Source organism: Cyprinus carpio, chromosome B19 (assembly GCF_018340385.1).
Source record: "Cyprinus carpio isolate SPL01 chromosome B19, ASM1834038v1, whole genome shotgun sequence".
NCBI lineage: Eukaryota > Metazoa > Chordata > Actinopteri > Cypriniformes > Cyprinidae > Cyprinus > Cyprinus carpio.
In genome coordinates, this window is record NC_056615.1 from 22481002 (window position 1) to 22503236 (window position 22235).

The following is a 22235-nucleotide window of genomic DNA, read 5'->3' on the forward strand; positions in this document are numbered from 1 at the left end:
GCTGTTACTCATCATTTAATGTCTGATCTTGGTTGATGATGATGGGTATGTGTATTCTGATAATGCCCGTTTCAGTTGCGTATTCAGAGATTTTAATGAAACATTTTTTTTGTACTAAAATCATATTTTTTTTTGCTGTTGAAAGTTCTAATAAGCAGGACAGCCAACGATGCTGTATATAGGACATACGTTTGAATATATAAATAGTTTAGAGTCTGTGCATTTGTTTTGATGAAACAAATTCATTTCAGACTTTGAAAACACATTGAACAGGGATGAATTACACAATAAGTGTATAGATTGACATGTCATTTTATGCATTTATAACAGGTGTATCAGATGATCTGATTTGAAGAGTTTGTGCAATAATTCAACAGTTAACTTTCACAGAAACTTTTTTTTTTCTTTGTTTTTGTTTGCTTAGCAAAAGGAGCTAGAAAATATAATAGGTGAATCTTATGAAACTTTGTGAGATTCACGTGCAAAATAGATACCAAAACAACGAATTCAAATTGTATTGTTTTTTTTTTTTTGTTGTTTTTTTTTGGTGCGATTTGTACACATGCTATTCTTTATAGACTTCCATCATTTAAACTTGTTTATTTTTGGATGGTCTGACAGCTCGGTGAATGAACCGGGAGAGGAATGCCACTTGTTGATGATTCTGATCATTTTCACATTTTAGTCTCTGGATGACTGTCATAGCCAGAGAGACATTAATATTAGGCATAAATTATTTTATTACGCATGTGAACAATACACTTTGTGTATTGATATGTTTCAAATAAAATGTTTTTGAAAGTATTTCGGGGTAGTTTGGATTTTATTCTCCCCGCTAGAACCTGCTAAATCCAGCTTTTGATTGCAGACAAGGTTTTCATAGTTTCTCGTTAGTTATCATTAGCTGGTCTAAATAGTCCATTCCTGCTGGAAGATTGTGTCTTACTAAAAGTTGACTGTCTCTGCAGTAGAAACCCAATTTCTTTTTTTCCCTTTCTTTCTATTTTGTTTATATATATATATATATGTATGTATATGTGCTACACGAGTCATAAGTAAGAAAATGTAAGATAGGAAAACTTCAACACCCATAATGCATTTGGCTCGATCAGGCTATCAGTGAACGGGGATACAAAACCGCGGAAGTGCTACCTGTAGTTTTCACAAAACTCCGATATAAACGGGGATGTACTGGTGCAGATAACATTGAAAAAAAAAATAATGCCTATTGTTTATTTACGTATACTGCCGACATTGTAATAATCCTAAGTTGTCTGAAAATCGGTGAACTTACCCTTTAACCTAGTTAAGGTTGACAGTCAACCATTTTCCAAATACGTTACCTGTTTTACAACAGTTTCCTCTGAACAGGTATGACAAATATTTGAATTTGATGTTCAAAATAGATGTTCAATTTAATGTAAAGATTATCATCAAATGACATACATTCAGCAATATACAATCTGTGACATTGGTAAAGAATATGCTTCAACTTCTATGCAAGAAAATACAGTAGCGACATTTATGGGGGAAACAACCATTACATTTACCCAGCAAATACGGTTTAAATCGTGATTTTTATCTCTTTCCATTGACTCCTTTGATTTTTTTTCTTTTTCTTTTGCTGTACCAATGAATGAAATACTTAGGCTACAGGGCACTTTTATAAACAGGCGCAATAAAAAGTTAAGTTACAGTATCTTTTGAATGTTTAAATAGTCAAAAATAAAACAATCGGACACACACATGAAGGAGTGCTAAAGTCTAGCGGGCGGGTTCAGGGGTCCTCTGCCAGGCGTTCTGGGCTGTGCACTGAAATCTGTAGCGCAGAAACCTCACTCGCGGCTTCATGTGGAAATCAGCAGGTATCTTCCAGTTCCACATTTTCTGCACCTTTCAAAAAGCGCACAGATCAGTTCATTGAGGCCAAACTAGCTCGACAGACGTTAACAAGCAGAAAATTGTGTTTCTTAATGACAGCTTTTCATTACAGCTGTTAAGTGTCCAAATTCATCGAGCATCTTTTGTGAAACACGAGGAGAACGGACCGAGATTCTTTCATATTACGTGCATTCTGTCACTTGCACACTACGGTTTAAAAAATTGGGGTCAGTAAGATTAAAAATAGCCCTCAGTAATACATTTTAAGTTCTGCCCTGTCTGTGAAACCGGGTCATAATGTGTTAACATTGAAGTATAAAGTATTTTTCCAATATTAATGAGATGGTTTGGGCCGTTTGTTTTGAAAATATGATTTTTACAGATATTTCAAGGTGAATGATCTGCATGGAGAATTTCCGACCCACCTTCAGGACCCTGACCAGATGTGTGGTACTGTTCACCTGCGGATACTGGACAGAACAAGCAAAACAGAGAAAAGAGAAGAGCTGTTGAGCATCTGTTTATCAGCACAGGAGACACTCTATCGTTGTTGCATCTCAGGCATAAACGTGAATTTATTCACAAGGTATTCACTGTTTCATTTCTATTTTAGAATTTTTCTTCATTCGATTTTATGAACGATATGTTTCCTTGACAGGTTTGACATGGCTTTGAGGTGAAAGCAAGATACAGGTCCTCAGGATGAATCATAGATCATGTGATTGAAGTGAAGGAGGTCTGAACTCCCATGAAGCTTACCAGCTGGCTGTGTCTGCTCCGTAGCACCAGGTTGGCCTGCTAGAGGAGAACAAACCAGAGGTTTACATCAAAACAACTGATTTGATGAATTTACCCTGTAAGTTTACTTGAATATGTACAGGTTAGCAGGTAAAGCAGGTTTAGAGATGTAGTGTGAATCAAAAATTAAATTTTGACATGATTTAAGAGACAGTGATATTAAAGGGATACTCCACCCCAAAATGAAAATCGCTTACAAAAAGTGTTCCCGTCGCTTCATATAACCCAGATTGCACGTCTGATGGCAGATGGAGTATTCTGACCATGACTTTCATACCTTTTCTGGACCTTGACACTGTTATTTATTTGACAGTCTATGGGACAGTCACAGGCCTCCCGGTTTTCATCCAAAACATCTTAAATTGTGTTCTAAAGATGAACAGAGCTTTTACGGGTTTGGAACGACATGGGGCTAAGTGATTGGTGACAAAATTTTCATTTTGGGGTGGAGTATACCTTTAAGAGACATTAAAAATATTCATTATTTCAAGAATTTGGCTAGTAGTGTATGAAAGTATGTATATAAAAACTTACTTGGACTTCTGAGAGTCCCTTGAGGTTCAGCTGTAGCTAAAATAAAAATGAAAAAAATTGCAAATATACTTTTTCCTTATAGTGTGTTTGTACTGGTATTCACCATGTTATGGGGACCAAATGTCCCCACAGTGATAGCAATACCAGTAAATTCTGACCTTGTGGGGACATTTCTTAGGCCCCCATGAGGAAACAAGCTTATAATTCATATAGAATGAAGTTCTTTGAAAATCTAAAATTTCAGCTTTGTGTGAGGGGTGCAGTGATAGAAAATAGTTGGTACAGTATCAAAACCATTATGCCTATGGAATGTCCCCATAATGATAGGAATACCTGTGTGTGTGTGTCACCCACCTGTGCCCATGGCATCTGTCTGTGAGGAAACCCCTGTGAATGGATCCCCTGTGACTATAGTTGAGTTTAAGAAAGGTTTGTTTCATTTTTAACTTTTAATAAACTTTTGCCATAATTTCTGCTTTGTAAGCAAACCCTTGCAAAAATTGCCCTTGGTAATCATAGTTTGCACCAAATATCATTGTTATTGTACTGTACATTGGTAGAATCCATCTTTGTCATTCTTACTGCAGAAACCACGTTTACCATGGTACATTTTTATAAGGGCAGCTTACCTGGATGCTTAGTCCACCTGATGAGGCAGATGTTTTCAAACATAATTTACCTGGTAAGTCTGTCTGAACCATGCTACTATGTGTCTCTGAGGCATCTGAAAGTTTGACAAGAACATTTGAAATGCCAAAATGAAAAAAAAAATCATACAGTTTGTTACTTCAGCTGATTATTACATATATATTTCTATCCATATTTTCTGAATATACCTTTATATTATCTGTGCCTTGGTCATTCTGATTTATTCATATAATCTAAAGGTCACTCACCTGTAAATCCAGTCCCAGTCGCACGCACAGAATCTGCTTTTTAGAAACACACACTACACATGAAAGCCTTGCATGAGTGATTGACTGACATGTGTCTGGATGTGCTGAGGAAACGTGGTTACCTGTGTAATTCGGCACGCTGTCTGTCACAGCTAAGTGTCCCTGCCCTGAATAACAGGAAACAGCAAGTCATAAATTTTTCATATCTACTTGAATTATTTCTTTGCATAATTTTTTTTTTTTCAAGTCAAGTCAAGTCTGCTTTATTGTCAATTCTTCCACATGTACAGTACATACATACAGAGAATCGAAATTGCGTTACTCTCAGACCCCCGGTGCATACAGATAACACTAACAGTAGAGCCTAAAAATCTAGATCAAATATAAAATATAAGATAAAACAACTATACAATAAGGGAATGTAAAAAAGACATAATAGAAAAAATAAAATAAAAAATAAGGTTAAATAAAAAGCAGCGCAAGGCACATGGCAGATAGAGTGCAAACCAGTGAACAAACAGTGCAGATAAAAAGATTTTTAGTGCATAAAAAAAAAAGTAGCTTCTTCAGTCTGATTAAAAGTGACAAAGTGACAAAGGGCTCAGAGCAGTTATTTTATTTAAACTGACTGATGAGGAGGTAGAATGATGTCAGATCCATGGTGAATGACGGTAGTGAGCAGACCACTGCTGCACAAAGTGACTGGTGCATGACATTCGTATGTTAGAGGGAGGGGGGGGGGAAGGACCTGGGGATGTGGGGACCTGGGGGGGGGGGGGGGGGTTCATAGTTCAGTGGTGCCTGAGGCAGAAGAGGGACGGGGGGGTAAGTTCGGTAGCGAGTTCAGCTTCCTGACAGCCTGATGGATGAAGCTGTCCTTCAGTCTGCTGGTCCTGGCCTGGAGACTCCGCAGTCTCCTCCCTGATGGCAGCAGACTGAAGAAGCTGTGTGACGGGTGAGTGGGATCACCTGCAATGCTGAGGGCTTTTTTTCGAGTGAGACGGGTTCCATAAATGTCCTGGAGGGAGGGGAGAGAGACACCAATGATCTTCTCAGCTGCTCTCACTATGCGTTGCAGAGTCTTCCGGCAGGACGCGTTGCAGGCGCCATACCACACAGTGATGCAGCTGGTCAGAATGCTCTCGATGGTGCCTCTGTAGAAGGTGTACATGATGGGGGGTGGGGCTCTGGCTCTCCTCAGTTTGCGGAGGAAGTAGAGACGCTGCTGTGATTTCTAATGTGTTGTACTCACCTGTCATGTCTGTTTGAGTCTGTCCGTCAGTCACTGGATCACCTGCTGCACCTAATCACAACATCAGCTCCGTTATTACAGGTACGTGCACAAAGACCAATGCTGCTATACATTCACTCATTGTGTGTCGTAAATAGTATGTTTGGTAAAATCTTAAAGATAATACCTGCCATATCTGTCTGCATGCTTGCACCGGTGACACCGTCAAATCCTTTGAGAAGCCAAGGCGAGTTTATTTATGTAGCACATTTCAAACACAATGGTAATTTAAAGTGCTTTACATACAAATAATTAGAAAATAATTAAAATATAAAAAATGAATCTTAAAGAAGCAAAGAGAGATCCATTTACAAAAAATAAGTGAACTATTTTATTTTAACTATTATTTAACATTAAGCTGATCTATAAGGGTTATTATGGAAGTCTGTAATTAATATGATTCTATTAAAATTATTTTTAGAACTCACAATTTAGACTTTTTTTTCAGAAATGCGAAATATAAACTCGCAATTGCAAGAATTACAAATTTAATATTTTATTTTGTGGTGGAAAAAACAAACAAACAGAATTGGGATATGTAAATTTGGAATTCCCAGACAAATGCAGAATTCTGATTCCTGAATTCTCAGAATTCTTCAGAATGGCAAGAAAGTCCAAATTGTGTCTTTTTTAATCTGTGGTGGAAACATGCTTCTATATGTGGTTGCTTACCAGTCGTGTCAGCATAAGGACTGAGAGTGTGGTCACTTTGATCAAGCGCACCAACTGAAAATAACAGCAACAAGACAAAAAAATAGTTTCTAAAGGGGCTAAGTAGATTCATATTTGATTAATATATGTGCAAAGATGATTAGTGATGACTTATTAGTGCTGTCTCAAAATCTAGTGGGATACCTTGTTGTCTAAATAGATAGGTGCCTTCTATATGTAAAATAGTATTTGGAAGACTTAACTCATAAGTTTGAAGTGAGCATGCTGGTAGGTGAATGACAAGTCTAATTCCCCTCAAAGCATTTTGGGATTGATTTCCCCAATACTTTAGATTTTTGGGTAAAACAAAGAACTTTATAAATGCATAAAATAATGCTGCCTACCTCACTGTGTGTGCAAACCACTGATGTCTAGGTAGGCAACATTTCATTTAAGGCAAGACATTACAAGTGAATAGGTTGACATTTTAACTAATGTTTAAATAACTAAGTTTTCCATTTTTCTTAAATGTGCAAAGTAGTACACTAGCATATAGATGTGATGTGAACTAAAATCCACAAAACTCTGATATTTGATTTCATGGCTTTAAACCTGCCATGAGAAATATTTTCCGTATTGAGCACAAGCACTTGGTAAACCCACACAACCCCACCATTCTAGACAGACTAGCCAAGAGAAGACACATAAAAATTGAATTATGGCTAACAAATCAATTGACTTTCAGTGGTGTCATACAACCAGGTGATATAGTACCAGCTGTGTGATGTATCTCTGTTGCAGCGTCCTGATGGCCTGTTCCGCCTGTTTGGAAAGACATTTGGAAATATTCACATCGATTCCAGGATATTAGTCTGTCAATAATATGACGTTGTGATTAAGTGTTGATTAGTTGTGTTCGTTTTATTGCTAGATACACACTGGTGTCGAGATGAACGCCTGGAGGGTCACCTGTGAACGAATCCAGACACACACTCTAGTTCTCTCTCGTTTATAGGTTTCATATGTTTTTATAGACATTTTAACATACCTTTCTGTATGTCTACCACAGGTTTTTGCCGACCATTTCCATTTCCTGTAATGCAGTTATGAATTATGTGTCAAAATAATACTGTATGATGATGTCAACCACCTAAAACAGCTTGGACCATGGAAAAGTAGCCAACAACTGCTTTAATCTGGATTTTCCAGCAAGGACAGTCGAGGTTACATGTTGACTGTAACTTACCATTTGTATCAGGTAAATATGCACCATTATTATCTGCTCCGCCATCTGAGGAGAACAACAAAACTGTTAAATATAATATTGTGTCTCATATATATTTAGCTTTTTTTTGTAATTAAAAATAGGGCTAATACTTTACCATACAGATCTATTTATTAACATAGGAAATATAATAAATAAGGATAATAAATGCTATATAAGTATTGTTCACTTTTAGTTGATTAACATTTTACATTAGTTAACATTAAACTAGTTTAATAAAAGCTGTAGAAATATTGAACATTGTTAATTTCAACATTTACTAATACATTTCACAATTGCATTTTTATTAACATTTACAAAGATTAATAGATGCTGCAGGTATGTAAATATACTGCTAATTGTATGTTTGTTGTTAGTTAGCTATTGCATTAACAAATGTTAAAGGAATAGTTCACCAAAAAAAAGACTCTTAGCACAAGATGTTGATAAGTTTGTTTCTTCATCAAAACAGATTTTGAGAAATGTAGCATTATGAATGGGTGCCGTCAAAATGAGAGTCCATGCAGCTTTTTGCTTTACAAGTTGTAAATTGATGATCTGGAGTCATGTGGATTACTTGTGGATTATTGTTTTTATCAGCTGTTTGGACTCTCAATAGGGCCTTTCGCACCAATAGGAACCTTTTCATAGTACCAGAACTAACTGTGGAACTTTTAGTACCGGACTGCCTTTTTCGAGAACCAAATTAGTTCCTACTCCGGAGCAGGGTCTAACCAGCACAACTGGTACTCTCCGTGATGTAAGTAGACATTGATTGGCCAAACGCGTTCGAAAATGCCCTCACCCGGCATTATTTAAAACGCCGTGTAACATACTGTAAACACTGTCTCAACTTATATCGCAAGCATGATGAACAGCGTTAGATGGACGGACGCTAAAGTGCAGGCACTTGTAGCAAATGTAGCACTGCCAGTTGTTGTTGGAGATTCTTAGTCCTCATTTCCATTCTTTCAGTTGCTTTACATATACATCAACATTCCATGTCTATTATTGTGAATCCTGCGAGACACAACAAAAACACAGCTCTGATCACAGCGTCCTCCATCCTCCTGTTGTTAACGTTGTTCTTCTTTAACGTTGTTGAAAGCCGCGCACAAATGACGTCACTGTTGACCAGCTTACATCACGTCCTAGTACACACTCTCGGTGCGAATGCAACCCTTTAAATGGTACTGGGAAACAGTTTGCACAAAATCGTCCCAGTACTTTACATTTAGTTCTGGAACTAAAGCGGTGCAAAAGGCCCTATTCTGACGGCACCCATTCACTGCAGAGGAGCCATTGATGAGCAAGTGATGTAATGCTACATTTCTTGATATCTGTTAAAGAAAAAAAAACTTATCTACATATTGGATGGCCTGAGGGTGAGAAAATCTACAGCAATTTTTATTTTTTTTCTGAGTAAACTATTTCTTTAACAAATGAGACCTTGTTGCAAAGTTTTACTAAAATAGTTGTCTTACCTGAATAATCTAAGAAGGAATGACCCAGATTTGACATTGTGCCAAAGACTACTGAGGAATCTGTAAAAATCAGATTAAAGCTCAGTTAAGATTTGACATTCTTTCTTTTTTTTTTTTAGCATTTTATGTCACTTTCCACCAGACCATGCAGGATTTTTGGTGAGAATGTTGTTTAACATCAGTTTACCTGTTGTATCAGCTGGTGATTTTGATTGGGCTCCATTATCAGCCAAGCCTAGAGATATTACAAAATATATTATTAGAAAAAAACAATATACTATTACTAATTTAATGCTAGTAAACAGATTAATTCTTTACTTACTGATTGAATGAGTATAATCACCATTCCCATTGTCAACAGACAGGTTATCTGGTCCTGGAGAGTCTGGTATACAGAACAAGGGACAATCAGTCTTGTGTCATTCCATCTATTGTTATTTCATTATATCATTCTTCTATCTATCCATCTTAAAGCTCCTACACTCATTCAGTAAACTGAGTTATGAGTTCAGTGATCAGTCTGTGTAATTCATACGGATGCATGAAACCCCAGTGACCTCTCGCGACACTAAAAACGTCTCTGAAAGTTGTCGTTACGACTCCTTCGAAACCAATGTCAGGATTGTAAGTCTGATAGAGTTTATTAGACGTGTGCTGGAATAATCCCACGGCTACTGGGGTAAAAGCACTCTAAATTTACAGGACCTAAAGGAGCACAGAGCGGCTGCCATTACCTGGAGGAGCGTCTAGAACCGGACCGCCACTGGACGGGTGCCCTGGACTCAGGCCAGCGGCTGGAAAGGAGAACCAGTGAGAGAAAAAGGACAGCTTTGATTCACACCAGTCGTCTTTCAATAAATTATTAGGTAGAGAACAGAATCTGGCTGGTTTATTCTGTTAGCACGGCCCATTATTAGTACAGCGTGACAGCTGGACAGAATGAGGGAAGGCTCTCAGTGCCGTATGTGAGCCGTTTCACAGCATGGGCATAAAAGTAAATCAAGTGAACTTAACTAGTGTGGGACGTCCTATTTGCTACAAGGCCAATGAGATCAGCAGAAAGCAATTCTGATGACCGCAGCCCAAAAGCCATAAACATCAAGCCTCTCTGGTTAAGTGAAAAATGGATGACTTGAAGTGGACGCTTACCTGCCGAATCCACCTGAAATGCGAGTCCCATGTGATCTGTTGAGACAGCGTCAGTTACTAGGCATGTGGGTGGAACATCTGGAGGAGTGTCTAAGAGGTCTAAAAGCGTACCTAACCCATCTGTTTGGGTTTCTGGACCAAAGCTCTCTCCTATTCCACCTGTAGAGGGAGACATTCTGGTCCATACTGAGAATCACATTCAGTATTCCTTCCACTAATTAATGAGAACAAAGAAATTCTCACCCATTAAGCCAACAAGGAAGTCATGGCTTGACTGATCTATTGTGCCTGCAATGAAAATTTGCAATTTGCAATGAAATGATGAGTTCCTAGTATGGTCTGATGCTCACATTATTATTTAGTTAATATGTATAGAGTTTTTGATGTTAAATGTATACACTTTTGTTTAAAAGTTGGGTTCAGTAATTTTTAAAAAAAAGTTTTTGAAAGACGTCTGATCAAAAATAGTTAAAACAGTAATATTGTCAAATATCATTACAATTTGATATTACTGTCTTAATTTTAATACTTATTTAATAATGTTATTTATTCCTGTGATACAAAGTAAAATTTTTGGTCAAGTTAAGGCATTGTTGTTAAAGAAAAGTTTAAGCTTAAAAAAAAAGTCTTACTGACCCCAAAGTTTTGAACAGTTAAGCTTCTGATCAGTGTTTTGGTTTTGGATTTAACTCATTAATCAAAATGTGTTTTTGTTTTTGTAGGGCAGAAGAGTTGAACTGATGTTTACCTGTAATTTCCAGGTGAGGGCTTGTGCCAAATGAATCAAAACCACCTGCATACGTACATATAACAAACAACACATGAAGACAAGTTCATTTTTTCCCCCAGTTTTTCCATGGTAGGATTTTAAATCATGCTTTTATACCTGTTCCTTGTATCTGAGATGTGCCTGCCATGAAATGATCCAAGCCTGCAACAAAAACAGCAAATTAACATCAGAGACAGTTCGTTTCTATCTTTTTTGTCATATGAAATGTCAGTCAGTTAAAACTCATTGTTTCCTCACCTGTAAATCCTGTTTCTCCTCCATTCAGAAGCTGTTTGTGTCCATTCCCTGTGAGAGGAACTCGATTAAAATGACTACATCACTCATTCTTCTGATTAATATGATGCACAGTATTGTTTGATGTGCTTTAACACACACAGTAACACTCACCGTTAGATTCTGTCTCAGGGATTTCTGAATGAACAAGATAAAAATGACAATTATGATATAAATGATCATTTAATAGAAAACATTTTGTAAACTGTATGTAAACTTTAATGTTCATCACCTGGAGACTCTATTTGAGATCCATCATGAGCGGTTTCCCCTGATGCAAGAAGACAAGATGTGTTCTTGATAATTATGTAAAGCATTTAAAAAGCAAAAAATGACCTCCATGAGATACAATAGCATGATCCTGTTATACACATACCATTTTCATACTGTGAGCCATCTGTATGTGGAGCGAATCCCTCTGACCCTGAACACATTATGATTATATAACTTTTGCATAGGTCTTTTACTTGAAGCCTCATATATAATACATATAAAATCATTTTAAAAGGAATAGTTATACCGAAATTGAAAAGTTGCTGAAAATGTACTCACCCTCAGGTTATCCAAGATGAGTAGATACGTTTATTTCTTCATTGTTACAGATTTGGAGAAATTTAGCATTACATCACTTGCTCACCAATGAGTCCAAACAGCTGATAAAAACATCACAATAACTTAGAAGAAATCCACACAACTCCAGTCCATCAATGAATGTCTTGTATAGAGAAAAGCATGTTTGTAAGAAACAAATCTAGCATTAAAATGTTTTTAACTTCAAACCACACTACATACAGCTAAAACATTAGTCCTCTATTTCTATTTTTGATGTGAGAAGACAACAGGGGATGGACTTTTTAACTGGAGGAAGCATTATGAATTTTGGTATCTAGGCCAGAAACGACGGTTTGAGGTTAAAAACTGGTTAACGATGGATTTGTTGCTTATGAACATGCAGCTCTACAAGAAGTGAATTAATGGGCTGGAGTCGTGTGGATTATTGTGATGTTTGTATCAGCTGTTTGGACTCTCATTCTGACGGCACCCATTCACTGCAGAGGATCCATTAGTGAGCAAGTGATGTACAATTTTTCCAAATCTGTCAGTGAAGAAGCTCATCTTTCAAGCTCATCTACAACTTGGATGGCCTGAGGGTCAGTACATTTTCAGTTTTGGGTGAACTATTCCATCTTTTTGATTGAAATACCTGCAGGTTGTGATTGGACCTCAGAGGAAACTACACCCACACCATCTGACATCTGTCCTGCTGAAGGTCGGCCAAACGTGTGGCTGGATATCATTGTGGACCCATGAGCTGCTGCTATGTGGCCTGAAGACCCTTGACCTGATGACACTGTGAGATTGACAAATATATCTCATTGTGAAGTGAATGCTATATTTTGATTTATGTGCATAATATAAACACACATTATAAGGCACGGCTGCCTTAAAATAAACAGAACAATCTCTTACCAACAGAAATGGACTCTGAATGGACGCCCCCGTCTGTGCCTGAAACAAATTAAACATATTGGTTTTCTTTTTTTTCTTTTTTTTTCTAAAATTTCAAATATTTGAGATCATATTTTGAACAATCATTTTGTTTCTAAATGTCATTACCAGGGACTTTAGATCCTGAACCTCCATTAGCACCTGCTCCTCCAGCTCCTACACCTAGAACAATTCCCTTTATCACTCTTCATGTTATGCACTACTGTTTAACCATTTATTATTTCATTTATTATAAAAAAAAAAAAAAATAATAATACTTTTCCTCCAACCCCAAACTTTTGTTATTGTTAAATTGTTATATATATATATAAAAAAGTAGTATTAAACCTTTTAGTATTTTTAGTGTATATAGCTAGTATTTATGCCATGCCATTTAAATGTGTAACTTTTTTTTTAAGGCCAGAATCAGTGATCAGGTACCTGGAGGAACTATCTCTGACTTGGACCCATCTTGTCCACCATAACTTGCATCTGTAAGTGAAATAAATACAGTGATTAGGCAGTCTACTTGTTAGGGGAAAAGGAAAAGCATATTCAGCAGGTGAACAGGTACAGTACCATGAGAACTAGAGCCAGATGGGCGAGAGTACCCGTCTCTTCCGTTACTTCCTGTAACCCACAAAGAAACATTTCTGAGAGGACATCCTTTGTCCAGTAATAAAGGACAGCCGTCTATACTGAAAATGCTCCAGTAATCCAATGACATGCAGTTAGTGGTTTCATTGAACAACAAAACTAATGGTTCACCACCCTGCATCATATTTTCTGAATGAAATCCAATGTTTGTTTGGGTTTTTTTTATTTTTTTTTATTTTGGGGTGCTGATTCCAAAAATAGGGTGTATTTTGCTCTAGCACATCATTTTCTCATGAAATACAATGTGCATTTTGTAGCATTTTTGCATTCTACAACCATTTGTAAGGTTAGGAAGTCTTGTATTACCCCTTAATCAGTGGAAAAACTGCCATAAAGACAAGATTTCTATCTTTCTCTGAGCCCAGTACAACCATTTGTTAAATCCTCAGCCAATTTTCACATGTACAACACTATTTATGCCTAATTTCAAGGTTAGAACTAAGGCCAGCAACAGAAGAAAATGCAAACATGATCTAGATCTGTGAATGTTTTCTTACATCCATACAGAAACAGAAAATTACAGATTACCGTTTGTTCCATTTGAAGCTGTTGATGTGCTGCCTGATGCTGTAATGACAAAAACACTAATTTAGATTCTGATTGGCCAAGAGAAAATGTATCTAGATTTGACCTCCTGATGTTCGGCTATGACCCTGTGCGTATATTGTAGCTCTGTAGTGCATTTCCTACATAAGGTCAGTCGGTGTTGCTTTTCTAAAGTGCGACTTGTGTGAAAGTTTTGCCCCTTGATAGATCAGGTTCACACTTACAGACTTGGCCAGTTAGAGTGCCGCCATTAAGTTTCTGACCTGGGAAACGAGAGCAAAGGTTTTGTCAAAAGATGTATTGGACTTCAGAAAGGCCTGAAAAGTGGCCATTGAGTTTTCAACAAATTCACCTTTCACCAGAGGCCATGAGAGGCTAATGCACTCCGAACAGAACTTGTTTTTGCGTTATCGAGTAGACTTTCCTTACCGTTTGGGGATTCGCCCGCAACGGCGCTGCCAGGAGTCATACCTTGGAGAAAAACAGCCCTTCAGTTTAAGCAAGGTCCTGAAACATCGGCCCAACAACAAACATTGCAAACACACTGCGCTACAGGCCTCTGTTTTCCACGGATCTGTGCACCTGATGTTTCGTCTTTCCACATTTATTAATAAATCGAGCAATGCCGTTCAGCCACATACCTGATCCCTAAACCAGATTAAGTACTGATTGACTTTGCTTACTGAGTAGGGTGCACCCAGTGAACTATTTTCCATTGCTGAGAGGTTCAGTGTTCTCTGCCTCCAGCTCTAAAGAGGATTAGCTTCACCTTACCCAAGCCTTTGGGTGCTGCAGTGGCCTGATGTGATCCGGCTCCTTTGGGAAAAGAGGGAGAGGAACAAGAAACATATTCTTACAGAGATTCCCAGAGATCATTTCTCACAGGTCAATCAATCTATTTTGGCCAGGAGGCTTCTGAAAGGACAGACACTCTTTTTACATGTGCTCAAGGGGTTTTGCATCTTGTATAAACCAGCTATATACACTTTTCACGTGTCTTTTATTGGCTTTTATGTGCATTTTAGATCTGATTTTAGTTTAGTTTTTGCAATGTCGCTATCACATTACAATTAAATGTAACATGAGTATTTAGTCTTTAACACTGGTACTATGGTTGTATCAGATAGCAATACTATGGTATTTTAAAATATATTATGGTACTGAAATCCATGTACTCTTGTGATAATATTATATTATTATATTATGATACGTGAATTTCAATATCATGGTATATTGAAGTTCGATAAGATTACCATCGACGTACTGGGTTTTCTGTATGATTACCATACTTTAAAATCTTAAAAATCAAGCTTAGAAAAACAAAGTATTATCATTGATCCCATGTCCAAAAATCCTAGAATACAAGAAAAAAAGTAACACAGTACTTTTTTGTAAGTGTAATTTCTGATTGTGGCAGAACCCCAAATGTTTCAAATAGCTCAGACTCATTAAGAAAGACTGACTTTTGAAGTAAATTATGACTTATTATGTGAATATTAAAGATGACTGAGGTTTTGCACAATGGTGGTAAGTTGTGAACTTGTCACCCACCCTTTATATGCTGACCTTTGGAGTCATCATCATCTGTAAAGAAAAGGGAAAATCGATACATTTTATAACAACCGCTCCTTTGTTTTGCCCTTCTCCTTTTTCTGTCCCGAGTCTACAGAGTTTAGAAATCACTGATCTGTTTTAAGTTAAATGCTCTTTTATTTTCTCTTAGAGACTTTGCATTTACTCACTTTGATGTGTTTATGGGTTTATGAATCCGAGCGGATTTTAAAAGAAATTCAGGTTTACTTTAGAACTGTTTATCATGAACATTATAGTATTAACTTCTCATCTCTTCCTTTTGCAGGATCACATCTAGTTTCAAAGTGCCTACAATATGAGCTTCTTGATGTGGTACGATCGGCTCTCATCGGGATGTTGATGAAGTAACATCTAAAAGAACTTCATCCCCTACCCTCTTCCTCCTCAGACAGTTCTTCTTCACCCTCTTCAGCCTCAAAGTCATTTTCCTCAGGCTCCTTATCTGTCCGGAGAAATAATTGAGCAGTTTAATGAACATGGGTGCTGTATGTTAAACATAGAAGTGTGTCATTAACAATCCCTCTGGGAAAAGAGCTCATACCTTCAACAGGAGCCATTGATACGGTGGACGCCAGAAACACAACAGCCACTGAAGCAATTACAAGATTTCTGTGAAAGCAAAATGATAAGAGTCCAGAATAAACACACGTGAAGCAATTTCTCATGCAGATTCTCAAAAACAGCTGAAAATGGGCATTAAAATCCAACAATTCTCTTGAGAAATGCATGCTTTTAATATTATTTGAATACAGTTTTACCTTGCATACAACGTAAATTCATCGATTTGGCTTTTTAAAAACACGAGTAATTGTTAAAAGTAATACTTAGCACCCAGTTTGCATGTTTTAATCATAAAGCATTCAGTTATCAGACATTATATCACATTTTATTATTAAATGAGATTCCCAGCATTAAATTATAACACAAACACATAAACCAGAAACAAGACATAAGCAACAAACACCAAACAAAACACAAAACAAGCCTATAAAAAAAAAAAAAAACATTCCTGTAGCTTAAACACAGTGCTAGGAACACCAAAGTTTTTGGTTTGATTCCCAAGGAATGTAAGAATGAATGCATGTACTTTGAATAAAATGCAAGCTTTTTTAAATAAATGCATAAACATAAAAACTCCTTATTCAAGCACATTGATAAACCATTCTTGATATATATATTGATAAATAATTGCTCCTTTAGCTATCAGTTATTCCCCTGATGTCATTTTCAGAGATATTGGTTGTTATGAATCAATCATCATTGACTTACCGTGACAGCATCTTTAGCACAGATCTATGTGGGAAACTGTGCAGCAGACATAAAGCAACCAGCAAACGTGCTTTTGACTTCCTTATGCTTGACTGGCCAGCAAAATACATTTTATACCCTTCCAGCCCCCCATCTTGGTAAGGGGCAGGACTTCTAACCCCAGCCGCTGTCATTCAAACTGCTCCCACCAATCAAACCACAGGTGAGTACTGACACATTTTTGATTCATAATTTATATTCAGATCAGATCTGCAGTGTCTTCACATATCAAAGTGCAGAAATGATGAGGAATATCTTCTACGCATGCGCTGTTGACTGATTATACCAAAAACTGGGATGAAAAGCATCATAATTCATGGTATGTCCCATCATCTCTTTGGCCCAGCAGGCAGCGGTGGAATCAATAAGGCAGCTCAACCAGTGGAGGGCACCTACACAACATCACACACAGACCAGAGCCACAGGAACTCCTGCAGGAAGTTACAGGTGTTTTCTCATTTATTCACTCTTGGAAAACAAGATGACCTGGCTGGTTTTAGATCAGAGGTTTTCAGATGGTTCTTTCATGATTATTTTGTGATATAGCTTTTACAAAAAAAAAAAAAAAAAAAAAAACTGTAATACCCTAAAGTATGGATAATGGTGCAGCTTATTTTAAGGGTTTGCTTTTATTTAATAAATAATATTTTCATATTTATTTAAAACATTAATGATACAAATTCATAAATTGTCTGCAAAATACTATAGTACAGGTTGTACAGTGTTGTTGGGATTATTTATTTATTTATTCGTCATTGTTTTTTGTTAATTTGAGAACATTTGATTGAATTTTAAATTAGGGTTGTTTAATGTTTAATTTCAATTAAACATGGATTTTGGAAAATTTATTTTTGTCTTAATTTAAGCAAATGCTGTGGCCAGAAACAAGGTAATATGAATAGTGACCAAAACCTCTAAAAAAAAAATTATAATTCCTTTCCCATCAAACCAGACTGACCAGTTTTATGGCCAGCTAAGACCAGCAAACCACTTTAGGCTAGTTTTAATTTAATATTTTATTTATTTATTTATTTGCTTACTTGCTGAAACAGTCTGTATAAATTTTGGGGCATTTTATATCATACATTTCTTTATTTACATTTTTAAATTGATTTATCTTTTTATTTATTTATGCTAATGTATAGTGTAATACATTTTTTTTTACTTTTATAATTTATTATTTCTTTTAATCAGATTTTTATTTTCACTTTTAAGTATAAAAAGGTAAAAACAATCAAATAATCAGTAAATGTTTTTTTAATAGATTTTTACAACTTATATTATAATATAATAATAATATAATAATAGGACCTCTTACACCTTAAAGTACAATATTTCGAAATCATGAATTTAACAAAGATATGTATACCTATATTAATCAATTTATAAAATAAAAAAGGTCTAGAAATTTGTAACTTTTTTATTTTTGCATTTATTTATGCATAATATTTAGTTAATGAAAACCACAATTGTTGCTAGGTCTTTTGAAGAAAGACAATAACATTAAGAATGTCTTGTGATGTTTTAATTGATAAGCATGGTCCATTCAAGTACTATGGTATCTGTATTTTGCATAAGCTAATGCTCCTGTCCCATCACGGTAACTGAATATCTGGCAGCTCTCAGGAAGATCGCATTCCTGTAGCGTGTGCCAGTTCACATCAAGCCCGTTTTACAATGTAACGAACACCAGCAGGCCTCGAAATGCATTTCTGTGATAAACTCCTCCCGATGAGCTAAATGGACGTGTGTCGTAGCAAAGCTAATAAGCTCTTGAGCTAAACAAGCTTTCTTTGTTGTAATGTGAAATGTGAACTGTCTGTGTGTGTATTTTGATTGATCTGTACTATCATATTACAATAATACCTGAATCCAAATCATGTAAAAGATGTTAGTTTACATAATGTGTAACATTACAGCTAGCTTTTGTTTTTGTTTCTTTTTTCTGCTAGAAATATTAGACTCTTTTGCTATTGGAAGAATCAGTGGTTCCCTAAAATGCTTTGCATGTACTTGAGTACTAGACTACTATTTCTAGTAGAAATGTCCACCTGCTGGTACAGTGTCAATCACAGGAGCAGTGTGGAATGACAAGACATATTGAAAAGCTGTATTATTACACATCAGGTGCACTTGTTGGCAGATGTGGCCAGATTTCTGCTGGCCAGTTTCATGTCCTGTGTCTTCCCTCATTCTTGCAGGCCTGCCTGATCTCAAACAAAAGCTCTCTGTTAGGTGCTTGAAACCATAGCGCTCTTGGAGCCAACCTTGGGTGACGAGATTAGAAGTGCCAGTCCAGGATCTGTTCAGCTCGGCCGGTGGGGTCAGGCAGTACAGCGGGGCTGCTGTACATGGAGACTGTGCTCGGACCATATGGAAAAGGACGGACCACCACGGTTGTATCCTATGGCAAAAATATTTTTTTCAATATATTTTAATATATTAATTATGAATTAATATATTTTGGTAAATAAAAATAACAAATGTACTCCAGAGGCAAGAAAGTTAATGTCAGTGTTATGCATGTCATTTGTTGTGTGTGTGGAAAAAAAATGTGTTATAGTTGTGGCAATGTATTGTTAAAATAGTGGTTATATATATATATATATATATATATATATATATATATATATATATATATATATATTTTTTACAATGTAACGAATATATATATATATATAATATATATATATATATATATATATATATATATATATATATATATATATATATATTAAATTTTTCAATTATTATATTATATTAATTAGAATTAGAATTAATTATATATATAATTAATATAGAATTATATATATATATATATATATATATCTATATATATAGTCTATATTAATTTTTATTATGATAATTATAAATTAATATATTATTTTTTTAATTTATTGTATATTATTAAATTGTCAAAATAGTCATTAAAATCACTAATTTTTACTTTTTATAATTTTTCATGTATTATTTTATATTGCTTTTATTTTGATTGTAAAATATTAAAAGAGCTAAAAATGTATTGTATATGTGTATGCATGTATGTGTACAATAAGTAGAACACAAAAATCCACTCAGTGGACCACAGGAGAGCATGTAGGAAGCAAGAGGTGAGTTCTACTGTGGTCCTGCTCAAACACAGATTAAACCACACACACACACACACACACACACACACACACACACACACACACACACACACACACACACACACACACACACACACACACACACACACACACACACACACACACACACACACACACACAAGCATACACACATGCACATACAGACGTGCGTATTTTCTCATACAGATTCCTGTTCTGTTCTCAGATTTCAGCTTCATCCAGAGCTCTGTTAGGACTTTTTGTCTCAGTGGTCACGAGCCACCTCTGATCGTCCTGAAGGAGCCATTCTGTTTAGAAACTCGATCTGGCTGAAATTACTGCCGTACTGGATTTTGGGTCCCTGAATCACTCTGTAATTAATCACTGTGGGCCAAATCTAATATGTCGTATAGCAGGACAGAGGAACAATGCGGACAGGTGAACATTAAACTTGATCAGAGGGTCAGACTAGTTCTCATTTCCTGCCAGAGGTCTCAAATGAATGTTCGCCACCGATGTTAAACAACCACAGAATGATTATTGTGTTGCCAAATGTAATATTATTTAATTTACTTTTTAGTTGGTGTTAGTTTTTGTAGAGTACCTGCACACAATTCTTGTGTCTAATGAAAGCGTCACAGTAGGGCCTACAGTAAGACTATTGTTTTTTAGCCTACACATTTTCTGAAATGTTATGTTTACATATGTAGATGAGCCAAATGTATCTAATTAAATATGCTCTAATTTGCATAGAATTCCAGAACCAAATCCTATTTAATATTTAATATTTTTATTTTAAATACGTTTCATTTTGTTGTGTTTTTGGATACATTTTTTTGAGATTTTGCCAATGTTATCTTTTTTTATCACTCCATAAATCAGAAAATACTATCAACAGCCAAAAATCTGTCAAATTATAGGCTATATTAACTTTTATTTTATTTGTTTTTTTTTTTAAACGGCCTTTAAAGATATGAATTGTAGGGACGCGGATAATAAACAGTTAAGTTAAATGTGTATTTTGGATATTTTCTTTCTCCAGTCTGAAAGAACGCATGTTACGGAAGCTAAATTTTAAACAAGTGTTTGCAACAGAACGACATAAAATCTTTGCGTTCCATAAACAGTAACAGCATTTTGGTGAACTGTTTCTTTAAGAACGTTTTGAAACTCTTTGAATGAATGACAAAGAAATGAATTAAATAAATGAAAAGAAAAGTGAGTGTGGACAGAACTTATCACACACCGGTCTCGACCTCAGTAAAGCCAAACACAGTGTTGAAATCTGGATTGGCATTCAAAGGATTGTAAACAGATGCTGATAATGAGTTTCCAGATAACAGACACTTTTATGAATGTGTCTTTTGGAGCTTGAATGGGTTTTTATCTCGCTGTTAGTTTTGGATATTAAGCAAACAGTAATGCGCTTGCGTCTTATATTACATGCAAAAGCCGTCGACTGAGTGTGTCGTGTTTGTCCGTAGCCTAAAAGGTAGGTCTTTTCTCACAGATATCAGACACTAGATCGGAGTTGTTGTTTAAACCCTCTTACGTCTTAAATTAAAGTAGGCATATAATATTTCTAAAGGCTCCTCTCGCCCTTCCGGCCTGTTGGGAAAGTGGGCCGCGGGGGAAGCTAATGCACTGTGAGGGTCAAGCTTCACTGGCCGTCTCCATTTTGAAACCCTGCCTTTGGTTTCTTTGGCCTACTGTAAGTTTGGGGTGACGGGAACATTTGCACACAGAGACCTTAAGTCACGCTCGGACAGGCGGCCCGCGAGCGCTTTGTCCGGAGCTGTTTGGTGGTTTTTGTTTGTGGTACACCTTCCTCTTCCTCCTCATCCTCTCGTTTGTCCACCCCAGGGCCAGGTTAAGACCACGAGATGTAATGCGAGATTGTGTCGTGCTCCAAAGACCCGGTGGATACACACGTTGAAACTTAACTCTTTCTCTGGGTAAGGGTCAAGGAATCAAGTCCGCGGTTAAATCTTTTTTTAAAAATTAAGACATCAGAACTTAGATAAGACTTTCTTTCTCTTGACTAAAAACTGCTGAAATATGATCCATTCATTCATAAGGCCATTCACACCATCTGATAACGTTGAACTCCAAACTACTTGCTTTGCTGAAATGTCTGATAAGATATTTTCTATTCAGACACACAGCCAGACACGTGTTTTATGAGATATTATACTTACGTGTAAGTATAATATATTTTGGATTTGGTTTATAAAATGTTTATTAACCAAACCCAAAATCAATACATTTAATATATGTATGTAGGCTATACATACACACACACACACACACACACACACACACACATACTTCAATATATAATTTTTTATATTAGGAGAACAACTTTATTTAAATAATACACAATTTTCATTTATGTAGCTATATAAACTAGAAAAGCCTACTGACCTAAAACCTAAATATTAAAGGCATTTCAAACTAATTAATCCAGCTAAAACAGATCCTTGAATTAATTTATTCATTAGTCATTATTTGTTTCTAATGATTAG

The 22235-nt window shown here is 36.1% G+C and overlaps 1 protein-coding gene and 2 long non-coding RNA genes across 26 annotated transcripts; 2 read left to right on the forward strand and 1 right to left on the reverse strand.

Annotated features, from left to right (window-relative positions):
• Positions 1 to 1419: 1419 nt before the first annotated feature.
• si:ch211-80h18.1 (uncharacterized protein LOC555593 homolog) lies at positions 1420 to 16737 on the reverse strand. Of its 24 annotated transcripts, none has more exons than XM_042744912.1 (41): positions 16565 to 16737; positions 15837 to 15904; positions 15669 to 15737; positions 15254 to 15286; positions 14477 to 14518; positions 14132 to 14173; positions 13927 to 13965; positions 13685 to 13723; positions 13079 to 13129; positions 12941 to 12991; positions 12629 to 12682; positions 12482 to 12520; positions 12216 to 12362; positions 11388 to 11435; positions 11244 to 11282; positions 11126 to 11149; positions 10976 to 11023; positions 10835 to 10879; positions 10697 to 10741; positions 10192 to 10236; positions 10060 to 10107; positions 9949 to 9984; positions 9534 to 9593; positions 9122 to 9184; positions 8987 to 9034; positions 8800 to 8859; positions 7298 to 7342; positions 7100 to 7144; positions 6991 to 7020; positions 6826 to 6873; positions 6073 to 6126; positions 5528 to 5572; positions 5362 to 5412; positions 4232 to 4276; positions 4110 to 4145; positions 3893 to 3937; positions 3568 to 3621; positions 3214 to 3249; positions 2641 to 2676; positions 2307 to 2351; positions 1420 to 1887 (listed from the first exon to the last, which is right to left on the reverse strand). In XM_042744912.1, exons 1-41 carry the CDS (start codon positions 16735 to 16737, stop codon positions 1859 to 1861), a joined length of 2100 nt encoding a protein of 699 aa, XP_042600846.1. In that variant the 3' UTR covers positions 1420 to 1858. The 24 variants fall into 24 exon arrangements, with proteins under 24 accessions (XP_042600846.1, XP_042600831.1, XP_042600845.1 ...); XM_042744897.1 differs by having other exon boundaries at positions 1421 to 1893; positions 2641 to 2679; positions 4110 to 4162; positions 12482 to 12514; XM_042744911.1 differs by having other exon boundaries at positions 1421 to 1893; positions 3214 to 3243.
• On the forward strand, positions 6337 to 12353 carry LOC109111961. Its single transcript, XR_006157208.1, has 3 exons — positions 6337 to 7309; positions 10671 to 10709; positions 12222 to 12353. It is a non-coding gene; the product is annotated as an uncharacterized LOC109111961 (long non-coding RNA).
• Positions 16625 to 19165, forward strand: LOC122140621. The gene is made up of 3 exons (XR_006157209.1): positions 16625 to 16766; positions 16953 to 17050; positions 18805 to 19165. It is a non-coding gene; the product is annotated as an uncharacterized LOC122140621 (long non-coding RNA).
• Positions 19166 to 22235: the final 3070 nt, after the last annotated feature.

Bases quoted from the DNA above. Each gene is read 5' to 3' on its own strand.
- si:ch211-80h18.1 (XM_042744893.1), bottom strand. From the start codon at position 16,737: ATGACAGCGGCTGGGGTTAGAAGTCCTGCCCCTTACCAAGATGGGGGG. The intron at 9,185-9,533 runs GTAATGGCAGCC...TCTGTATACCAG, and splicing joins GGTTCTAGACGCTCCTCCAG to ACTCTCCAGGACCAGATAAC. The intron at 8,860-8,986 runs GTAAACTGATGT...TGATTTTTACAG, and splicing joins ATCACCAGCTGATACAACAG to ATTCCTCAGTAGTCTTTGGC.